Source organism: Lycorma delicatula, chromosome 8 (assembly GCF_047948215.1).
Source record: "Lycorma delicatula isolate Av1 chromosome 8, ASM4794821v1, whole genome shotgun sequence".
In the NCBI taxonomy this organism is placed as follows: domain Eukaryota; kingdom Metazoa; phylum Arthropoda; class Insecta; order Hemiptera; family Fulgoridae; genus Lycorma; species Lycorma delicatula.
Genome location: NC_134462.1, coordinates 60,761,746 through 60,779,999, shown reverse-complemented (window position 1 = coordinate 60,779,999; position 18,254 = coordinate 60,761,746). Strand labels below are relative to the sequence as shown.

Here is an 18,254-nt window from a genome sequence, read left to right as displayed (position 1 = left end):
ATTTTTTTCTCTTAAATGATTTCATTATTGTTTTAGTGTAAAATAGTACGACCCCTAAGTTGAGAAATGCTGACCAAGAACCTAATACCAAAACAGTCTTATGTATTTCAACTTCAATAAACATACATTAAAGAACACCATCTTTCTATAAAAAAATTAATCTAATTCTTTGTTAGGGCTGGAAGCCAATATAAAAAAAATATGTATATGTATATTTAATTTTATAAATATGTACTACCACAAAATTGACGTAAAAATGCCAGTTATGGCATAGGGGGTAGTACAAAGCAAGCTGTGACAAAGTCTAGTTTACAGCAGTCTTATAAAGATCAAATCTTGACAGCTCAGGAAATGTTTAAATTCTGAAAAGAAAATGTTAAGGGAATTACTTCTGTTTTTGTGAAAACAGAGGAAATTCAACATCTCAGTTCCAATACCTTAGAGGAAAAGTACAACAAGATGGCCAATGGTGGACACGGAAGTGAACTACATGGTAATCAAAACAAAGATGTATATTTTATCATCCACCAGGTCTAAGAACTTCATTCCAAAAAAATGAAGAGGACTAAGTCTGGGTGCCAGTCAAAAATATATTGAAGAAGCCGACTCTCCTGGAATTCACCACTATGTCTGGGCACACTTTTAACATCATGCCCAAACTTTGTGAAGAAATCTCAGCTGTTAAATCAACATTAAAGTAAAAACTGATTAAAGGTGAAAAGACATTATGTATCAGTTTGTTAATTGTTAATTCATAGTGCTAAAGTAGTTCAGAGAAACAATATATTAAATTTTACCGGATTGCTGTTTTAATTCCATTTTTGAAGATTTTGTATTTTATTACAGCTTTTAAATTTAACTTTATATAATATTGCAAGCATATTTACCACACATCATTTATTCCATAACCTGTATTGTTATCAAAACAAGTTATCTTAGTTTGATATGATAACTAATTGAATTATTATACTCTCTTATTTCCACTTTTCCCAGATGTCGATTTTTTGCTCGAATTCATAATTTTTTTTTTATACTTAACTTTGAGTTGAATCTCAAAATTGAAATTTATACTGAAGTTTGATACCATAGAGACCCTTTCCATGTGTGCAATTTTCAGATTTTTATCTGGTCCCCCAACAAGAGATATTGTAGCTGAAAAACTGAAAAAGATTTAATTTTTAAAAGGGTGTAATTTTTAAAGAGTAAGCTACTCACCATTGACATTTAATATAAAGGTAATTATTTAATATATTGGTATGTTTTTGAAAAGCCTTGGACAACCAGTGCTGAGTAATTTAGAAAATCATAGATGCCTGGCAAAGACAAAAAACAGCATGGGGCTTTTAAAACAAAAATGGCCATTATTTTTGAACGATATAAAAAAAAATTTAAAAATAACTTATGGGAATGCACCTACAAAATGTGAATTTTTTCTTAGATGTTAAGGCAACCAGTGCTGGACCACTTTAAATGAATTGACCCTTACACAAACGATCGTATCACAACACACTTGAACATTATGAAATATACAAACAAGCAAAAGTGATTTACTAAATTAATAAACATATTCAAATTGTGTCAGTTACTTAGTAGCCACATTATAAACTTGTCGGTAATATCAATTGAGACCAGGGTAGAAGCAGTACCTCAGTCAGTGAAGATAGTTAAAACATTTTTTAAATTTGGTCATTCAAAAGTTTATTATAGTTTTAAATCATAACCATCCAACTAATCGTAAGAAAAACCTTAAAATATACAAACAAGCAAAAGTGATTTACTAAATTAATAGACATATTCAAATTGTGTCAGTTACTTAGTAACTTGTCGGTAATATCAATTGAGACCAGGGTAGAAGCAGTACCTCAGTCAGTGAAGATAGTTAAAACATTTTTTAAATTTGGTCATTCAAAAGTTTATTATAGTTTTAAATCATAACCATCCAACTAATCGTAAGAAAAACCTTAAAATATACAAACAAGCAAAAGTGATTTACTAAATTAATAGACATATTCAAATTGTGTCAGTTACTTAGTAGCCATATTATAAACTTGTCGGTAATATCAATTGAGACCAGGGTAGAAGCAGTACCTCAGTTAGTGAAGATAGTTAAATAACTGAAAACATTTTTTAAATTTGGTCATTCAAAAGTTTATTATAGTTTTAAATCATAACCATCCAACAAACCTTCTTTTTTTCAACAAATTACAATCAACTCTATTGTTTCCATGGTTTCTGTAAAAGGAGTGCACATTCCTGTAGACATTTCTCTATTACATATTAAGAAAAATTGTAATAACTGAAAATTATAGAATATTTTAAGTTGCTTTTTGATCATTTTTAATGCGAATTGTTTAAAGTTTACTTTTCTTTACTCTGTTTGTGCAGATTGTATTAGGGTATTATGAAGTTATAGAATTCTCATTTGCTATATATTTAATGAATTTGCATCATCTTGGTCTTGTCCAATACTATAATTTTCTGGTGGTGTGCGACAGAATGGACAGTGATTATTTTGTAGTATTTTCATTTCAAAATCATCTACATGGAACACCTGTAAAACACAACAGAAACATTTATAAAATTTTTCTTAACCTGCATTATTTATAATACAATTTTTACAAAACTGAAAAAAAACATTTTTCAGATTATTGTAAAACTTACTATCTTCTGGTAAGATCCTTACAGGAATTGAGAAAAATGCATGTAAATAATTATAAAATTTTCCTTCAGCTTCAAATAGCAACCACATGAATATCATTTGACAAGTTTTTTTGCTATAAAAGAAACTATCACAAAGCAGAAAATGTGTAACGACTAAGTTATCTATTTCATACCCTGTAATGAGAGTTCTGATACCTATCCTAAGGGTTTAACTGTAAATAAATGTTAACTATGCATGAAAGTAAACTGTATATGTATTTAAAAAAAATATCAGATCAGTTTACCTTATTGCAGACTGAACAAGATGTTATTTGTAATTCAGGTAATAAATTGCGATAGAATTGTGAACGCAAAGGTGGTGGCCATCGGCATATTAACACACTGCTTGGATCCATTGAGAGTAATGTAGCTCTGTTTACAATAACTGGCACAAAATCATCAGTTTCATTCTGCAACAGCATCACAATAGTTTAATGTTAAGCTTACAAAATTACTTTTACACAGAAGTCAACTGCTTGTTATCAGAAAAGTTCAAAAGTACAATTTTTTTTTTTTAAATCTGACATTAAATTTATTTGATTTGAAGTCTTAAGAAAGTTATTTCATGAGATATAATGAATGGGTAAGCATTATTTTCAACTTAAGAATATCCTTATATGTAACTTATATATTTCTTACGAGAAACAATAGTCTTTTTGTCTAACCAATTGAAATATTGTTCTAGTTACAGAAATATTAAAGAATATATAAATTTCTCCACAGTTCCTCAATCCTCAAAACCTTAAGTTTTGAGGATCTCGTAACTGTTATCCTCGTAACTCTAAAGTTAAGTAAAGTAAGTTAGTTGAGTAAAAATGTAAAATAAAAAATGAAAAATGCTATCTCACATTTCTGTGGGTCAATTTTTCATTATGCATAATTTTCCGTAATTCCTAGAAGTAGATTAAAGATATTGAGAAAATTTGTGATTCCACCCTTCAGTTGTATAATATTGTTAATTGATGTCCTTTAGAACATTAACAATTTTAGAAAGTGTTATTTTATTTACCTCAAAACTTATAAGTCTTGCAGTAAATGGATCAGGAATTGCTGGCGAGTCTTCTTCTAGTCGCATTGCCTGAAAATTATCCTCAATTCGTTGACTCCATGGTTCTTGTTCAGATTCAGGTGCTGGTGTTTCTAGCAATCTCATAGCTTCTTCCTCACTAATCCCATTTTCTAATTGGAATTCAACTAATGGTAAAACTTCAAATGTTACAAATGAATGAACAAATGGCTGTCTACAATTATTACAACAGTTTCCTACATTACTTGTCGTCAGTAAAGGATTGTAAGTAGAACAACGATAACACATTACCAATAATTCTTCATTGTCATGATAAGGTTTTGCTCTAATTATAAGTGATGCTATGTCAACATTTTCCTAAAAAAAAAGAAGAAATTGTTAAATATACATTTGCTAAAATTTAAAAAAAGAAGAAAACTTATACTATTACTAGGAAACCTATTATGATAATTTACTGTTATATGTTATTCTTATAAATGAAGTACAATGACTTGCAATCAGTTCATGAAGTGATTAATTAATGAAGTAATTAATTAATGATTAATAGTGAAGTAATTAATGCTCTTAATGTCAACTAATTAACAATATACCCCAAGTACGAGCAACTTAATTACAGAAAAAACCATTCACAGGATAGCCATTATAGGGTACTTTTTAATGTGTTTGTAAGTACTTTTTTCTGTCAGTTTATATTTTTTAATATTCTTTTCTCATTTATTTAACAGCTTATTTATCACTCTAATGGGTAAAATATTCTAAAATATTCCAAGAAATTACCTGAAACTGTGGTGGAATTCGTAGACTTTGCATCTTATCTAAAACTTGCCTAGCGAGTTTATAAGCACTTAAATTCCTTGCTTGTTTGGATAAAGCATATAATATAGCACTAAATATTATTAAGGAATAATAAATATATACCAAACTGAGCACAATAATGCACAGCTTTTTTGTTTGAAAGCAATAGTTAATAGATTAATAGCAATAGCTGAAAAAAATAGATAAATTTACAAATACCTTTACAAAATTCAGTATTTATTTTTCAATATCCCAATTAACTGATATACAAGTTTTTGTATTCTGAAAAACTTTGGCGATGTTTCTCAGATCCAAGTGTTCACCTCTAAGTTGGTGGTGTAATGACCTCTAAAATCCCTCTTGAGATGAGGGAAGACATGGAAGTCGCATGGAGCCAAATCCATCCAGCGAGTATGGCAGATGTGGAATAGACTTAAACTTCAGCTTGCAGAGAGCCAGCCATCAGGAGTGGTATGGTAACCCAATTAATATGGTCTTGGCCTACTCATTGCTTGTCAGACTGCAATGAGGTGCATCTTTCAACATTTCCTTTCAACACTATGGAAAAATGCAACCCGACAGTACCTTTTGTCTCCGTGTAGCATGCAAAATTTATTTTATCAGCTGAGCCTCATGTATGTATATACATACACAATAATAATCAGGTTGTATGAAATGCAGTTTAAATTTTATTCACGGCCAGATAAAAGTGAGATAAAAAATCTCACTTTTTAATTTTTTTATTTTCATCAGAAATTTGTTTGTGAAACAGCTAAGAAGATTCCAGTGGAATAAAAAGTAAGGTTTAAAAAGAACTCTTTATAAACTTTTGTACATGGAGTTATCAAACTTCATTGCACATGTGTTGATAGATCATGGCAACGAAAATTACATGTGTCACATACTCTTACGTAATTTGCCAATTTATTTATTGTTAACAATAAAAATTTTATATATAATTGTGTCTTGATAAGTACACTTTTCATTTCATTTGTTAATTTAAACTAATTTTAAACTATAATATAAAAGTAAAAATTTATTTCAGGACACATTAGTGTCTAAATATATCGTTTAAGGAAAAAATTCCAAAAGGATACAATTGTGAAACTCCTTTTGGCTTAACTGTTTTAGTCTCATACATAAGATATCTTGCTATATTAAATAAAGCTTCTGGCTGATATGAAGTAAATGGTTCTTCCTGTAAAAAAACAAATATAGATGAATATTTATATATAAATATATTGTTTAAATATAAACAAAAAAGGAATAAATTGAATATTTCTTTTAAGTAATAGTTTAAATGAATAAAATTAAAGTTACAGTAATATAGTACAATTTAGGATTTGCTGATTGTATTCCATTTCAAAATTGTTGCATCATTTGTTATAAATAGAAACTTAAGGGGGATTACAATGCGAGGAACATGTTTTTACATTGGGTAGTAAACATTGCAAAGTACAAGCTTGCTGTTAGTTTGTAACGATTGTACATATACATATATAGCCTATAACAATAATTTCATTATCAGCCAGCTATTGCCAAAATAATTTCAGTGGCTGAGGTAGTAAACACAACACACATATATATCTGTACATAATTTTTTTTAATATAAATTCTAATAAGATTCTGAAGAAGTAGAAAATTTCAGCAGAATTGCTTGAAAAAGGAGTAGTGAAAAATACATTTTATAATAAAGATTATGAATCTTTTATGAAAGTTTATGAAGAAAAAAGGAGTAGTGAAAAATAAATTTTCACTACATGTATCTTACAATAAACTGTGAATTTTGTTAAAACAATGTGCTTTTTGGTTTTTCTCTACTTACCAAATATCTTTGTATAGTATGATAGGCATAATATATTGAAGCACATTTCTCATGTTCAAAAAATTGATCAACCATTTCATCTCTTTGGTCTGGTCTGTAAAATATAAAGCTTCATTAAGATGAGTGAGTATTATTCGGTAAAATAATATATTTAATTATACAGTGTAGGCAAACCCATAGAAAACCATAATTTGACGGTACATTTTTGAAATTTCACAGCATAACAAAAAAGATATTACAAAAATTAAAACTTCATTAAGATTAGTATTATTCGGTAAAATAATATATTTAATTATACAGTGTAGGCAAACCCATAGAAAACCATAATTTGACGGTACATTTTTGAAATTTGACAGGAAAGATATTTAAACTAATTTATTGATATTTTATGCTGATTAAAAATAAATGTATGCTTTTTTTTGCTGAAGAACCAATATAATTCATTTAATAGTACAATGAAATATTTTGCCACGCTTCCTGAAAACCTTTTAGTACTGTTGTTTTATTTAATAAACTGTTTTTAAAATACATAAAAACAAGAACTGCATAATACATGAAAAAACACAACATAAATTGAGCATATCACTTGACTACATACTAAAGGGTTTCCTAACATTTTTTAGCCTGGGACAATACTTCATTGAAACTTTTTTGATTTTTGCAATCTGCATCTAGTAAGACATAGATCTGAAACTGGCTCTTTTTATACCCTGCTGCAGTGACTACACAGTCGGCGTTACAGGGTCATCTGGAAAGACAGTCAGCATTTGAATGTTTCCCTCCCTGGCCTATGCTGTGCTGTTTGTCCCTCAAGATTTTTAAAATATGCAATGCAAAGTGTGAAGTGCCTTCCATATAGATGTTTGTGAAAGTGTTCAAGTGTCTTTACTACAATAAATTTTCAGCTTACCAGCTGCCTCCAGTCGTATAGCATGAGTAAGAGGTTGATTCACCCAAGCAGAAGGAGCTTCTTGATAAAAGTGTACAGATAAAAGTCTGCAGCCCGTCGAAGAAAGTGTATGCTGCCTCTTCCTGGATGCATGTTGGTGGCAACCCACCAAGAGCCTGTTGCTCCTGACATCCTCTTGTTGGTCTTTTGGACTTGTCCCCTGATCTCACATCTGTAGGTAGCCCCCAGATTGTCTACAACCTCACCCAAAAGGTAGATGATAGATTTTTCCATAGCCTCCTGCCTATAATCTCTAAGTAGGTCAGGACATCTTTACCTGTGATGGGAATAGCAAAAATGCTGTATCCATCACATTTTGGCCATCTCCTCCATGACCTCCTGACCATAATCTGAGAGGGAATAGCAAAAATGCTGTATCCATCACATCATCCAATCAATATTAAAAAATATTGGTTTAATAATTAGGATTTTATATTTGCATAAACTTAAGTAATGCTGCAGATTTTGATAATTTTGGCGCTGTAGCATAAACATGTAGGATAAATAGGCACTATAGGCACTATATGATAAATAAATAAAAAAAATTAATGAGGTAAAGAATAAGAATTAATATAACTTTTTAATAATTAAAATACCTATGAGTAGCTAAGTCCAAACACTGTCTACTGAGTAACCAATAGTAATAACTGGCATCATTAAATCTGCTTTCTTCTACAGCATTCTGTGTTAATTGATGAAGAACATTAAATGCTTCATCTGGTCTGCCAGCCTTATGAAATGCTGAAAAATTGTATAGATTAATTCATTTAATAGCTTTTCAATTAATTGAATTCATAAAACTACTTTTCATTATTTTTTTAAATTTATTTTCATCAAAGCTGTTATGCTGATTTGTTCAGGGAGTGTATATTCTCTGACAAAAAACTATTTATTAGGGAAGCAGTACTTTAAGATTTTTGACAAAAACCATCTGCATTAAATAATATTTAACATTTATCAAACATTTTTATCAACATATGAATTTTAATCTAGTGCCCAGAATTAAATCTAGGCAGTTAAGTCTGAAATTCATTAGTGATACAGCATGGTAGAATAAGTTAAGCTTATTTGATAGATATGTAAATACATTCTTTCATGTTAAGTAATAACAGTTAAAAAGAGTTATTTTTTACCCTCTTAGAATTACTGAATATTATTTTATGCTGAGCAGAATTAAACATTGTTAAACATCACACAGAGAACCTTTTCTTAATGAATTATCTTACTTACCTTTTTGTGCTTCAATAAACTTATCATTTTCTGCAAGCCACTGAGCATAAGGCACATAAACTAAATCAACATATTCAGGATGGCGATCGGCTAATGAAAATGCTTCACTCCAGTTTCGTGCTTCAACATGAAGTACCACTACACTACGCTCTTCTCCTAATTTTCGGTACATTTCTGTGGCATGTTCAAGGGCACCCAGTTTACGTAAACTTTCAGCTACTGCCCGTATACCTTCTGTTTCTGCTTTATCTAAACGTCTTCCAACGTCAACCAACCTATAGTAAATAATTATAGAATTATTGTAAATATGAGAAATAACAATTTATACATTTTAAATATATTATTTCCGTTAATATATATATGTTTAATAATTATCAAAACTGAAAAAATTACTTGTAGAAAACTTGTTTCCTTTTTTCTTGAAATTCTATCCAATTAATTTTAAATATACTAATTACTGAATGATTTCTGATGTGTAACAAAATTCATATAAGCTTCATTGTAACTGTGTCATCGCAAAAATGTTGAAGTAAATACATAATTTCTTTTTTAACCCATCGAGCTGACAAAATAATGCAGTTTTTTAAGTATACTGGGCATAATTAATTAAGCATCACAGAGCTAAACTTTATTCTGTAACATTAATATGCAGTCTCGTATAAGTATGAGCAAAACCTTTTTTTTAAACCTTCACACTGAACATGGACCCCAAAACTTCTAATCTAGCTCTGAATTGACAAATTATTTTGCTTTTATATGAGAAAAGTGAGAAAGTTAAAAATTATGCGGCTGGTACCTGTATCATAGAAATAGATTTTCCTGTTCCAATTACATAATACCGTTTCTCTCACAATAACAATAATAATAAAAATAATAATAATACCCATGTTATTGTATAAATAATGAAATAGTAAAAATTATTACAATGTAAAAGCAAAAATTGATGATTTTCATCAATCTATAAAAGGACCTTTTTCAAATTTTCTTTATTTCAAAGTTGATTTCTCATTGGCTGCTGAAAATAATCCAGCTACCATAGCAACTGAACATAGAACCTATCACTGTTACTTCTGTCAAATGTGAGTAAGCATGACTAGATTTTATAAGAAAAAAATTACAACACCAATGAGATCCGTCAATGACTTAGTTTCTATTTAAATTCTGTACTAGCTAATCACCTTGTACAGAATTTAAATAGAAACTAAGTGCTTTAGAAATACAAGGGAATTCAAATGTATATGGTAAGAAAAAAATCAAATGTATGTATGGGAAATCAAATGTGTAGACATGAAAATAATTTATACAAATAATAAAATTTTAAGTTGACTTTTGAATAGTGCTTGAAATTTACATTTTTATTACTATTCATCACAATTTTTTTAAAGGCTACGTTTTATCATGACAGCTTTCATCATATTTCTGCAGTTTTTTCTTCTAATCTTGTAAATCCATCAGGCTGTTCTGTTATCCTAATTTCTTTATCTTCCCTTAATATCTCCTTTTCTGTAGACCAAGGTAGGAAAGTGTGGGAAAATGTCTCTGAAGATCATTTGGGTCTGGTTCTACAGGTAAGGTCGATAAGAGTATAAATACTTCAGTAAAGACAAATTTTGAGAAGTCTGAAGTAACATTGTCCTGTTTTGTACAACATGTAAGGTAATGTCACAAGTAATTCTGATGAGGACAGTGGAGGACTACAGGCTGTTGTACAGCTATAGACAATTACAGAAAGGGATAGTGTTAGTTCAGTCTAATCTTATCTTCACAGTCTAATCTTATGTAATCATTATTTATTACTATTACTGTTAGGATTGTGATTACTACTAAATAGAATAAAATTATGAAATGGTTATTAAAATACTTACATATCTACCCATCCATTTTCACCAATAATACTAATTGCTGTCAGAGTGTCACCAGCTGATAAATACATTTCAGCAGCGGCTTTAGGTTCATTAATATTTTGTGCCCAATCAGCTTTCTTTCTGAGTAATGCTTTACGGTCAATATTATCTCCAGATCCAAGAAATTCCTAAAAAAACTTCATTTTTGTATAAACAAAGGAATATTATATATAAAGGAATATATTAAATTATGTATGTAAGGATTTCAACATATTGTAACAAAAAATTAATTAAATAAAAATGACAAACTTTACCTTTTGGTATAAAGAAGTAATTTTCAAACATGCTTTTTACTTTAATCTAGTGTGTTATATTTTACCTGAGCTAGATCGAACATGCGCAAATCAGTATACATAGCAAGAGCCCTGTGTTCTTGAGTGCAGCGTTGGTAGACACGTGCTGCTTCTTTAAATTTCCCACGATATGCAAGAATATCTGCAATAAATAATTCCTTCTCCCTTTCACCCTTTCGCATTCTCTCCTACAATAGTGATAATAAAAAACCAATATATAATATTTAAAAAAAAAAATTAAATAAAGATATCTGTGGATTATATGTCAGTAAACCCAAGTGAATAAAATGTGACAATTTTTTCCATATATGACCTATAATTAATTAATTATACTATATTAATTAAATTAATGAATGGAGGTAAACTGTGAAAGAGACCTTTAATAAGGTGTCACTTATACATTAGCTGCATTTCAGTGGGTGATATGCAGTATAATATTCTTCTCAGCAAAGATGGCAAAATGGAAACCTACTTCACTTCTCAGGTAAGCATTTGCTCATTATTTTTGAAAATGGACACCAATCAGATAAGGTTAAACTTACAAGATTTTATAGATGCATGAAAGTATTATTACTTCATACTAATTGAAAACCATGAGTTAATTTTATTATTATTATCATAGTAGCAGAATCTTGTTTTAATTTCAAAATTTGAAAGAAAAAATAATTTATTACACAACTGCCCAAAAAGGAGTGCAATGTACTTAGCATGTACGTATACGTCACTGCAGCAGCTCAACGGCTGAACCAATTTAGATGTATGACCCCGCATTGGAATCCTTATGTTACTGGGAGTGTCACAGGCACTTCAGTTTTTCAAATTGAAAAATCTATCAGATGAATTAGTCATTTTTGAATAACTTGCATCTCCAATATGAGATATGAGGTTTCCAAATCGATTCAAAAACGACTCATTCATCTGATATATCAAATGATACATTTTATTCATGTAACTAGCATTTTTATATGACTGCCCATAAAGAAGTGCAATTGTTATTGTTTACAGATTTTTTGTTCCACTAACAGCTCTACGGCTGTTACAGTATATATATATATATATATATATAATAAAATTGTCACTCGCATGTTCTTTAATTATCCTACGTTAAAAAGTAATAATTCATCAGTAATGTATTTTTTGGCAGTCTTAATTTTTAATATTTATTTCTTGTTTTTGTTTTTTTATAGACAAAAACTAAATCAACTAAAAAAATTATTATTAAATAATAATAAACAATTTTCACTTCCAATTCACATTTTTTTTGCATTTGCAAACACTGAAACATAAAATGATTTGAAAAATTAATGGAACACTGGTAAAATAATGTAATTAACAGTAGTTACCTGAAATTCGTTTATAAGTTCTAGATGTTTTAAATCTTTAACCCTTATAAATGACTTTTTAGCAACTTCAAAATCAAGACTATCAAGAGCAGCATGTGCTAAAGATTTCCAATCTCCTTCTGTTACTCCTAAACATGCTATTGAATATGCTTCACTGAAAATAAAAGGAAGAATAAATTTTGAATAATGCAAACTATTATCATGGTCAATAACAATAATTCTTTAAAACAAAATAAAAGAAAAAATAAATTTTGAATAATGCTTGCTAACTAATTATCATGGTCAATAACAAACGTTTTTGAACATAATAGAAAAATCCAAGGGATCCTTGAATACATATACATTTAGAGAGAGAAAGAATACAATTCAACACAAAAGTTTTTTTGAACATAGAGTTAAGTATAATCAAAAATCTATTTTCTATTCTATTAGAGTTTTTGATTATACTTAACTCTACGTTCAAAAAAACTTTTGTGTTGAATTGCAAAGAGTGATTTCTTTATCTCTCTAAATGTATATGTATTCAAGGATCCCTTGGATAATTCATTAATGTTGATCATAAAAATGATTCTCATGTGAATAAATTCTTTATTACTGATAATGAATACAAAATAGAATCTTGAATGTGATGTATACATGTACACATAACCACAAAGATGCAAGATGCAAAATTTATTCATTTTGAATTAAAAGAACTTAACACTATCACTATATGAGTATCTGCAAGTATATCTTTTACACCCAAGTATTATGTATCCTAAAATCGATATTCTAAAATCAATAGTTTTTAAGGATAACAATGTTTCTGTTGTTGCTGATGTACGGCATACACATACAACTTAATTTAAAATATTTATCATCTTACACGTGGTACCGAGACCACGTGAGACCCAGTCAGAGCAAGTTACTTTTTACATTATTCATTTATTTAATTCTACTGTGATGTCACAACATAGACAACTACAACATATTTTTTTGGGGTAGGGGGTTTTTTTGCAAAAAATGTGTCTAAGAAAAATATTAAATTCATAATCTTTTTTCTAGATTCTTATTAATATTATTCTTATAAATACTATATTATAAAGAATCTATGCTAATGTATAGCAAGAAATGAAATTTAAAAAATCAACACAGACTTGAACCAGAGAGCTGTTTATTATGAGACAGGAATGGTCACTATTGTTGTGTCTATATGTACATAAATAACGCACTTGAACTGCTTGGAAATCCTTTCTGTTGTAAATTGATCGCAATGTCCTTCTGAATGTTTTTTTTATTTCGTAACTGAATACAGCAATGGGATGAACCTTATATCAATATGGATGGTAAAAAATCTGAAGAGAGCTCAAAAAAAATCTTCACATCAATTTATTTTAGATTCTGTTTAAGAAATAAAATATGTGATTATAATTACAACAGATAAATAAGATTGATTTGAAAGACGTATGAAATGCTTCTGGAAAGATTTTTGTCTCTTTAGAAGGGAGTTTTTATAAAGATACACACATACCTATACATTTTCTTCTCCAAATACTGATACATTGGTGCAGACAAAGGCACTTCAATAGTTGACATAGTTGATACATGAAGACAAAAAATTTTGGAACCACAGAAACCAACAACAAATCCCTACAACAATTAAATATAATTTAAAATTAAATTATTAATAGTAATGAAATAATATTAATTAAACATAACAGTTCCATTTGGATAACAAGGAGTCCATGAATCAAGGAAGTGAAATGATAATGAAAAATATAGTAGTGGTCTTCCTAAATTAAAATGAATACTGTTGTGTGTTTATATAAATATGGCTTATTACTCTAAAAACAAAGGTTTTTCCAGGAGAGGGGGTGGAAATACATTTACGCATGAGTGTTAGGCTCCCACTGATGGTCTTATCTAACTGCCAACAGTAGACGACTATCGACTAAAACCACCCCCCCTTCTACCAGAACTTGAGAACCATTTTACACATTACTTCAGGCCAAGTCCTGTTATCCTAGTCTGAGAAGGCTGCTACTGACTATTTACAGCCCGCCCTTCTTGATCCTGTGATTGTTCCTGACAAATTGGGCCACATTCTCCCAGCTGCTCAGTCATAGAGCATCATGGGTGTGAGGGCTCAGTTCTCCGAGATCTTCCTCTGGTGCCCCCTCGATCTGCTGTCCACAAAGCAATAGAGGCAGCAAGGGGATGATGCTTTCCCTACGACATGGGATAAGTGTGTAAGAACCCGTGACCTGTTCAAAAGTGTGACATGTAGTATTCCACCTCTACACGCCTCCATGCCGCCACTATGTCCACGGTCTGACCAAAGGGATAAGCCTCGCAGTCCCAGGTCTCTTGCCAGGCAAGGAAAGCCCAAGTCCATTCTTCCTCAAAGATGGTCTCTGTCTTCGCCTGCAGGTTGTCTGACACTCCCTTGGCAAAAGAGTAATGGGTATAATGCTGGCATCCACCAATATGGCAAGCTTGGAAACCATCTGATATACAGTGTGTTATACCTGCATGAACTGGGCGAACACTTCCCTCGCAGCTGCTGAGCAAAGCTGAGTTTCCGGTCAATCATCATACTGAGGTACATCATGGCCAGCTTGGTCTCAACAACAAAATGGACCATCATGAGAGGTGAACCAGGGTGAGGAGGGTGTCAGAATGCTTCTTTAGAACCACAATTTCTGTAGAACCACAATTTCTGTCTTGCTGAGAGCTAGTGACAACTCATGGTTGTCCAGTCAGGCGCTGCCCCCATGCATCGCTCAGTTGAGCGCGCTCCACATAGCGGTCTGCAACAAGTACTGCAGTGCCATCAATGAACCCAACCAAGGTCAACTCCTCAGGCATCTCCAGCTTCAGTAAGTCATCATAGAGTGCATTGCAAAGGTCAGGGCCAAGAATTGACTCTTGCCCCACTGACGTGATGGTGGTAGTATGCTGGTCTGCTGTGGAAGAATTCTCACAACATTGTTGAAACCTGTAAGTATGAAAAATGTCAGTAGGTACCAACACAGCATATACTCAACACAATTGTTAGAAAAAATTTCTTACTTAAATAAATCTTCTTTATTTGTTTGGATTGTTTTATGATGTAAACAAAACATTTGCTATTTCTTTTCTTTTAATAATACTCCAATCTTCTTTATCAGTGTCTAACGGTGGTAATAATTGATTACACATTTGCCTTTATTTTTAATTTCCTGTAATTTTCATAAATTTTCAGATCAAAAAATCTACAAATTCATAAGTCTATTTCCTATTTCTGTTTATCTGCTGCAAATTAAATCATAAAACTGTAATAATTAACAGTAATTTTCTTTATTTTTTTAATGATGTAACATACAAAATAATATTTAATAAATAATAAATTACCATAAGTTTCTGTTGATGCACTGGGAAATTACTTGCTTTAATACAAAGTGTGTTGTTTCCAGAAAAACACAACATATCTTCACAAGCTGCATTCCAAGCAACACTGTTGGCATTTGGTTCCTGTGAACAAATATTAATCTAAACATAATGTTTATCTATATATATTTATTTTTACAAAAAAAAATATTTAAATAAACAGATTATTTAAATCATTTTAATATAATATTATTATCTAAACACTTACCTGAAATAATAATTCCTTTGTATTTACATTATAAACAATACATTGATTATTTTCATCTATAATTGCTAACTTTTGCCGTGATGCACTAAGATCCAGACACCGAATGGCTGATTGTACTTTCAATAAACTTACAGCAAATGCATTATCCAGAAATATTTTTAGCACCTAAAAAAAATTACAAGTTTCATAAACTATAGATTCTATTAAGATTATAAAAAAAATAAACTTAATATTCTTTATTACAACAAGTTAACAATTACAAGGATCAGTTTAATAAATATCTCACTTTCAAATGAAATAAGTTTAAATGAAGTGCAGCAAAAAATGTATATATATAATTTTTATATATTTTTTTATTGTTATTGTATTATTATTTATTGGAAAAAAAAATTTATGTTGAAAAGTTCTCTGTGAGGGGTTATTACTGCAGTTACGACAAAATCCAAAATACAAACCACTTTATCTTAAACATCTGTTCAATATACATCTGATGCATTACTTCTTCCAGCTTTTGATTTTACAAGTAATGAAACCATTTTAATTAGGTATAAGTTGGTTACATACAATCACAAGTTAGTTCTTAACTATTTTTAAATAATATTTTAATTACACAAAGGTAATTTAAAAAAAAAAAAAATATTTTTTAAATAATCTTCTAATTACACAAAGGTAATATTAAAAAAAATGTATTTTTGATACCTGACCACTCATAAGTCCAAGTAGAAGCCCTTCTTTTCCACTAGGTCCTCCAACAACTTTAATATATCTAATAAGTGAATCCATAACCCATTCACGTTCTTTAATGCCATCAAATGTAATACTTTGAATTCGCTTTTCCTGTAAATAAATGTATTCTGTTTCTTAGTAATAAATTGTACTTAACAATACAAGATAGAAATTTACACAAAATTTTTAAAACATCTTCAACATTATATAGCAAATAAGAAAACTAATTCTTAAATTCTATAACTAGGACAATAATAAATATGTATTTTACCTGACATAAAACTAAATGATCGGTACAAACTACTAGCAGATTACATTGAAGTTTATTAGTAATTTTTTCTCTGACTCTATAATGCATGCCTGTAGGCTCTCCAGAATAAAGCTCGTATATAACAACTCTCTCTGGTAACTGCACCTGTAATTAGTTACTTAAATGAAAAAGTGAAAAATGAAATAATGTTAATAATTTACAATTAAACAATATTAAAAATAAAAACAATTGATTACATCTTTTTTAACAAAAAAATAATAAGTTTCATGATAGGGTTGTATATTAAATATTGTTCATAAGTTTCTTTGCTAGCTCTATACCTCAAGATAAATTTTAGTTTTATACAACCCTATCATGAAACTTATTATTTTTTTGTTAAAATTTATCTTGAGGTATAGAGCTAGCAATCAAAGAAACTTCTTCCCCTCCCCCATGAATAATATTTAAGGAAGGTAATTCACTGTATATTCCATGACAGATAACTTTTGCAAAAGATTGCTAATATATTAAAACGCTAAAATTTTGAGAGACAAATATCCTACTTATTTATGTTCTGTTTTACAATTTTGAAACTTTAGTTTTTAATAAAACAATTTTATGAAAGTTCTTTAGTGATAATACCCCTTCTGTTAATGGAAAAGGTTGCCGTCGGATGGGGGGGAGGCAACCAACTAAGAGAATCAACGGATGAGTCAGAGCGTCGGAATTCATCCAAACAGATTCTAAAACCGCATAATTTAAAAAATTTGCAACAATAAACATAAACTTGCTAGCAAAAACAGATAAACTAAAAAATTTACTAGATAATTTAACAGAAGAGAAAATAACAATAATAGCAATACAAGAATTGAGGAACAACACAAGACCCATATGAATCGCTAGGGTACAGAATATACCAAGTTATCTCAGAAAAAAGGGTATGAAAAACCTACCACAATTTGCAACAGGGTTCATAGTGAAAAATTTGATAACGAAATTAAAGGATTTAAAGCTTACACAGATAGAATAGCCATCCTAACAATCAAATCTGCTAATAAAATGTATGTGCATGCGCCCACAAATGACAAAAACAGCACAGCTCCCAAAAAAAAGTAAAAAAATTTTGGGAGCTATTAGATCAAATCCTTACAAATATACCACCTAAACATGTTAAAATCTTATTAGGAGACTTCAATGCCCAACGGCAAACGATTAATAGAAACATGCAGAAACCACAAACTCTTGATTAAATCAACAAGAAAACCACATAAAAAGAAAACATGGAAACACACAGACTGGAGAAAGGGAGAATATCAGCTGGATCACGTATGCATGGATAAGAACCAACATAGAGAAATCTATAATGTAAAAGTAATGAGAGGATTAGACCTAGGTTCCAACCATTATTTATCCAAGATAAAAATCAAACTAACACCAGCAAAAAGAACAAAAAAAAAACTACAAAATCCAAAAGAACATATAATCAAGAAAAAATCCAAAACAACGCACAATACACAACACATACAGAAAAACAATGGAAATAAATACAGAAAAACTAAAAAAATATAGCGGCACACTAGCCCAACCTAATAAAAG

The 18,254-nt window shown here is 30.0% G+C and overlaps 1 protein-coding gene across 2 annotated transcripts in view; it reads right to left on the bottom strand.

Annotated features, from left to right (window-relative positions):
* Window positions 1-2,123: 2,123 nt before the first annotated feature.
* The window catches only part of Oseg1 (intraflagellar transport protein Oseg1), a 32,016-nt gene continuing 15,885 nt past the window's right edge, over window positions 2,124-18,254 (bottom strand). For both annotated transcript variants that reach the window (XM_075373605.1, XM_075373606.1), the window contains 16 exons: window positions 16,680-16,823; window positions 16,382-16,519; window positions 15,683-15,847; window positions 15,439-15,558; window positions 13,577-13,695; window positions 12,067-12,220; window positions 10,750-10,911; window positions 10,392-10,558; window positions 8,527-8,801; window positions 7,893-8,037; window positions 6,348-6,441; window positions 5,620-5,720; window positions 4,505-4,613; window positions 3,710-4,084; window positions 2,946-3,110; window positions 2,124-2,551 (listed from right to left, as the gene is read on the bottom strand). In XM_075373605.1, the coding sequence (XP_075229720.1) occupies window positions 2,426-2,551; window positions 2,946-3,110; window positions 3,710-4,084; window positions 4,505-4,613; window positions 5,620-5,720; window positions 6,348-6,441; window positions 7,893-8,037; window positions 8,527-8,801; window positions 10,392-10,558; window positions 10,750-10,911; window positions 12,067-12,220; window positions 13,577-13,695; window positions 15,439-15,558; window positions 15,683-15,847; window positions 16,382-16,519; window positions 16,680-16,823 (2,559 nt within the window). In that variant the 3' untranslated portion in view covers window positions 2,124-2,425. The remainder of the gene's footprint in view (window positions 2,552-2,945; window positions 3,111-3,709; window positions 4,085-4,504; window positions 4,614-5,619; window positions 5,721-6,347; window positions 6,442-7,892; window positions 8,038-8,526; window positions 8,802-10,391; window positions 10,559-10,749; window positions 10,912-12,066; window positions 12,221-13,576; window positions 13,696-15,438; window positions 15,559-15,682; window positions 15,848-16,381; window positions 16,520-16,679; window positions 16,824-18,254) is intronic.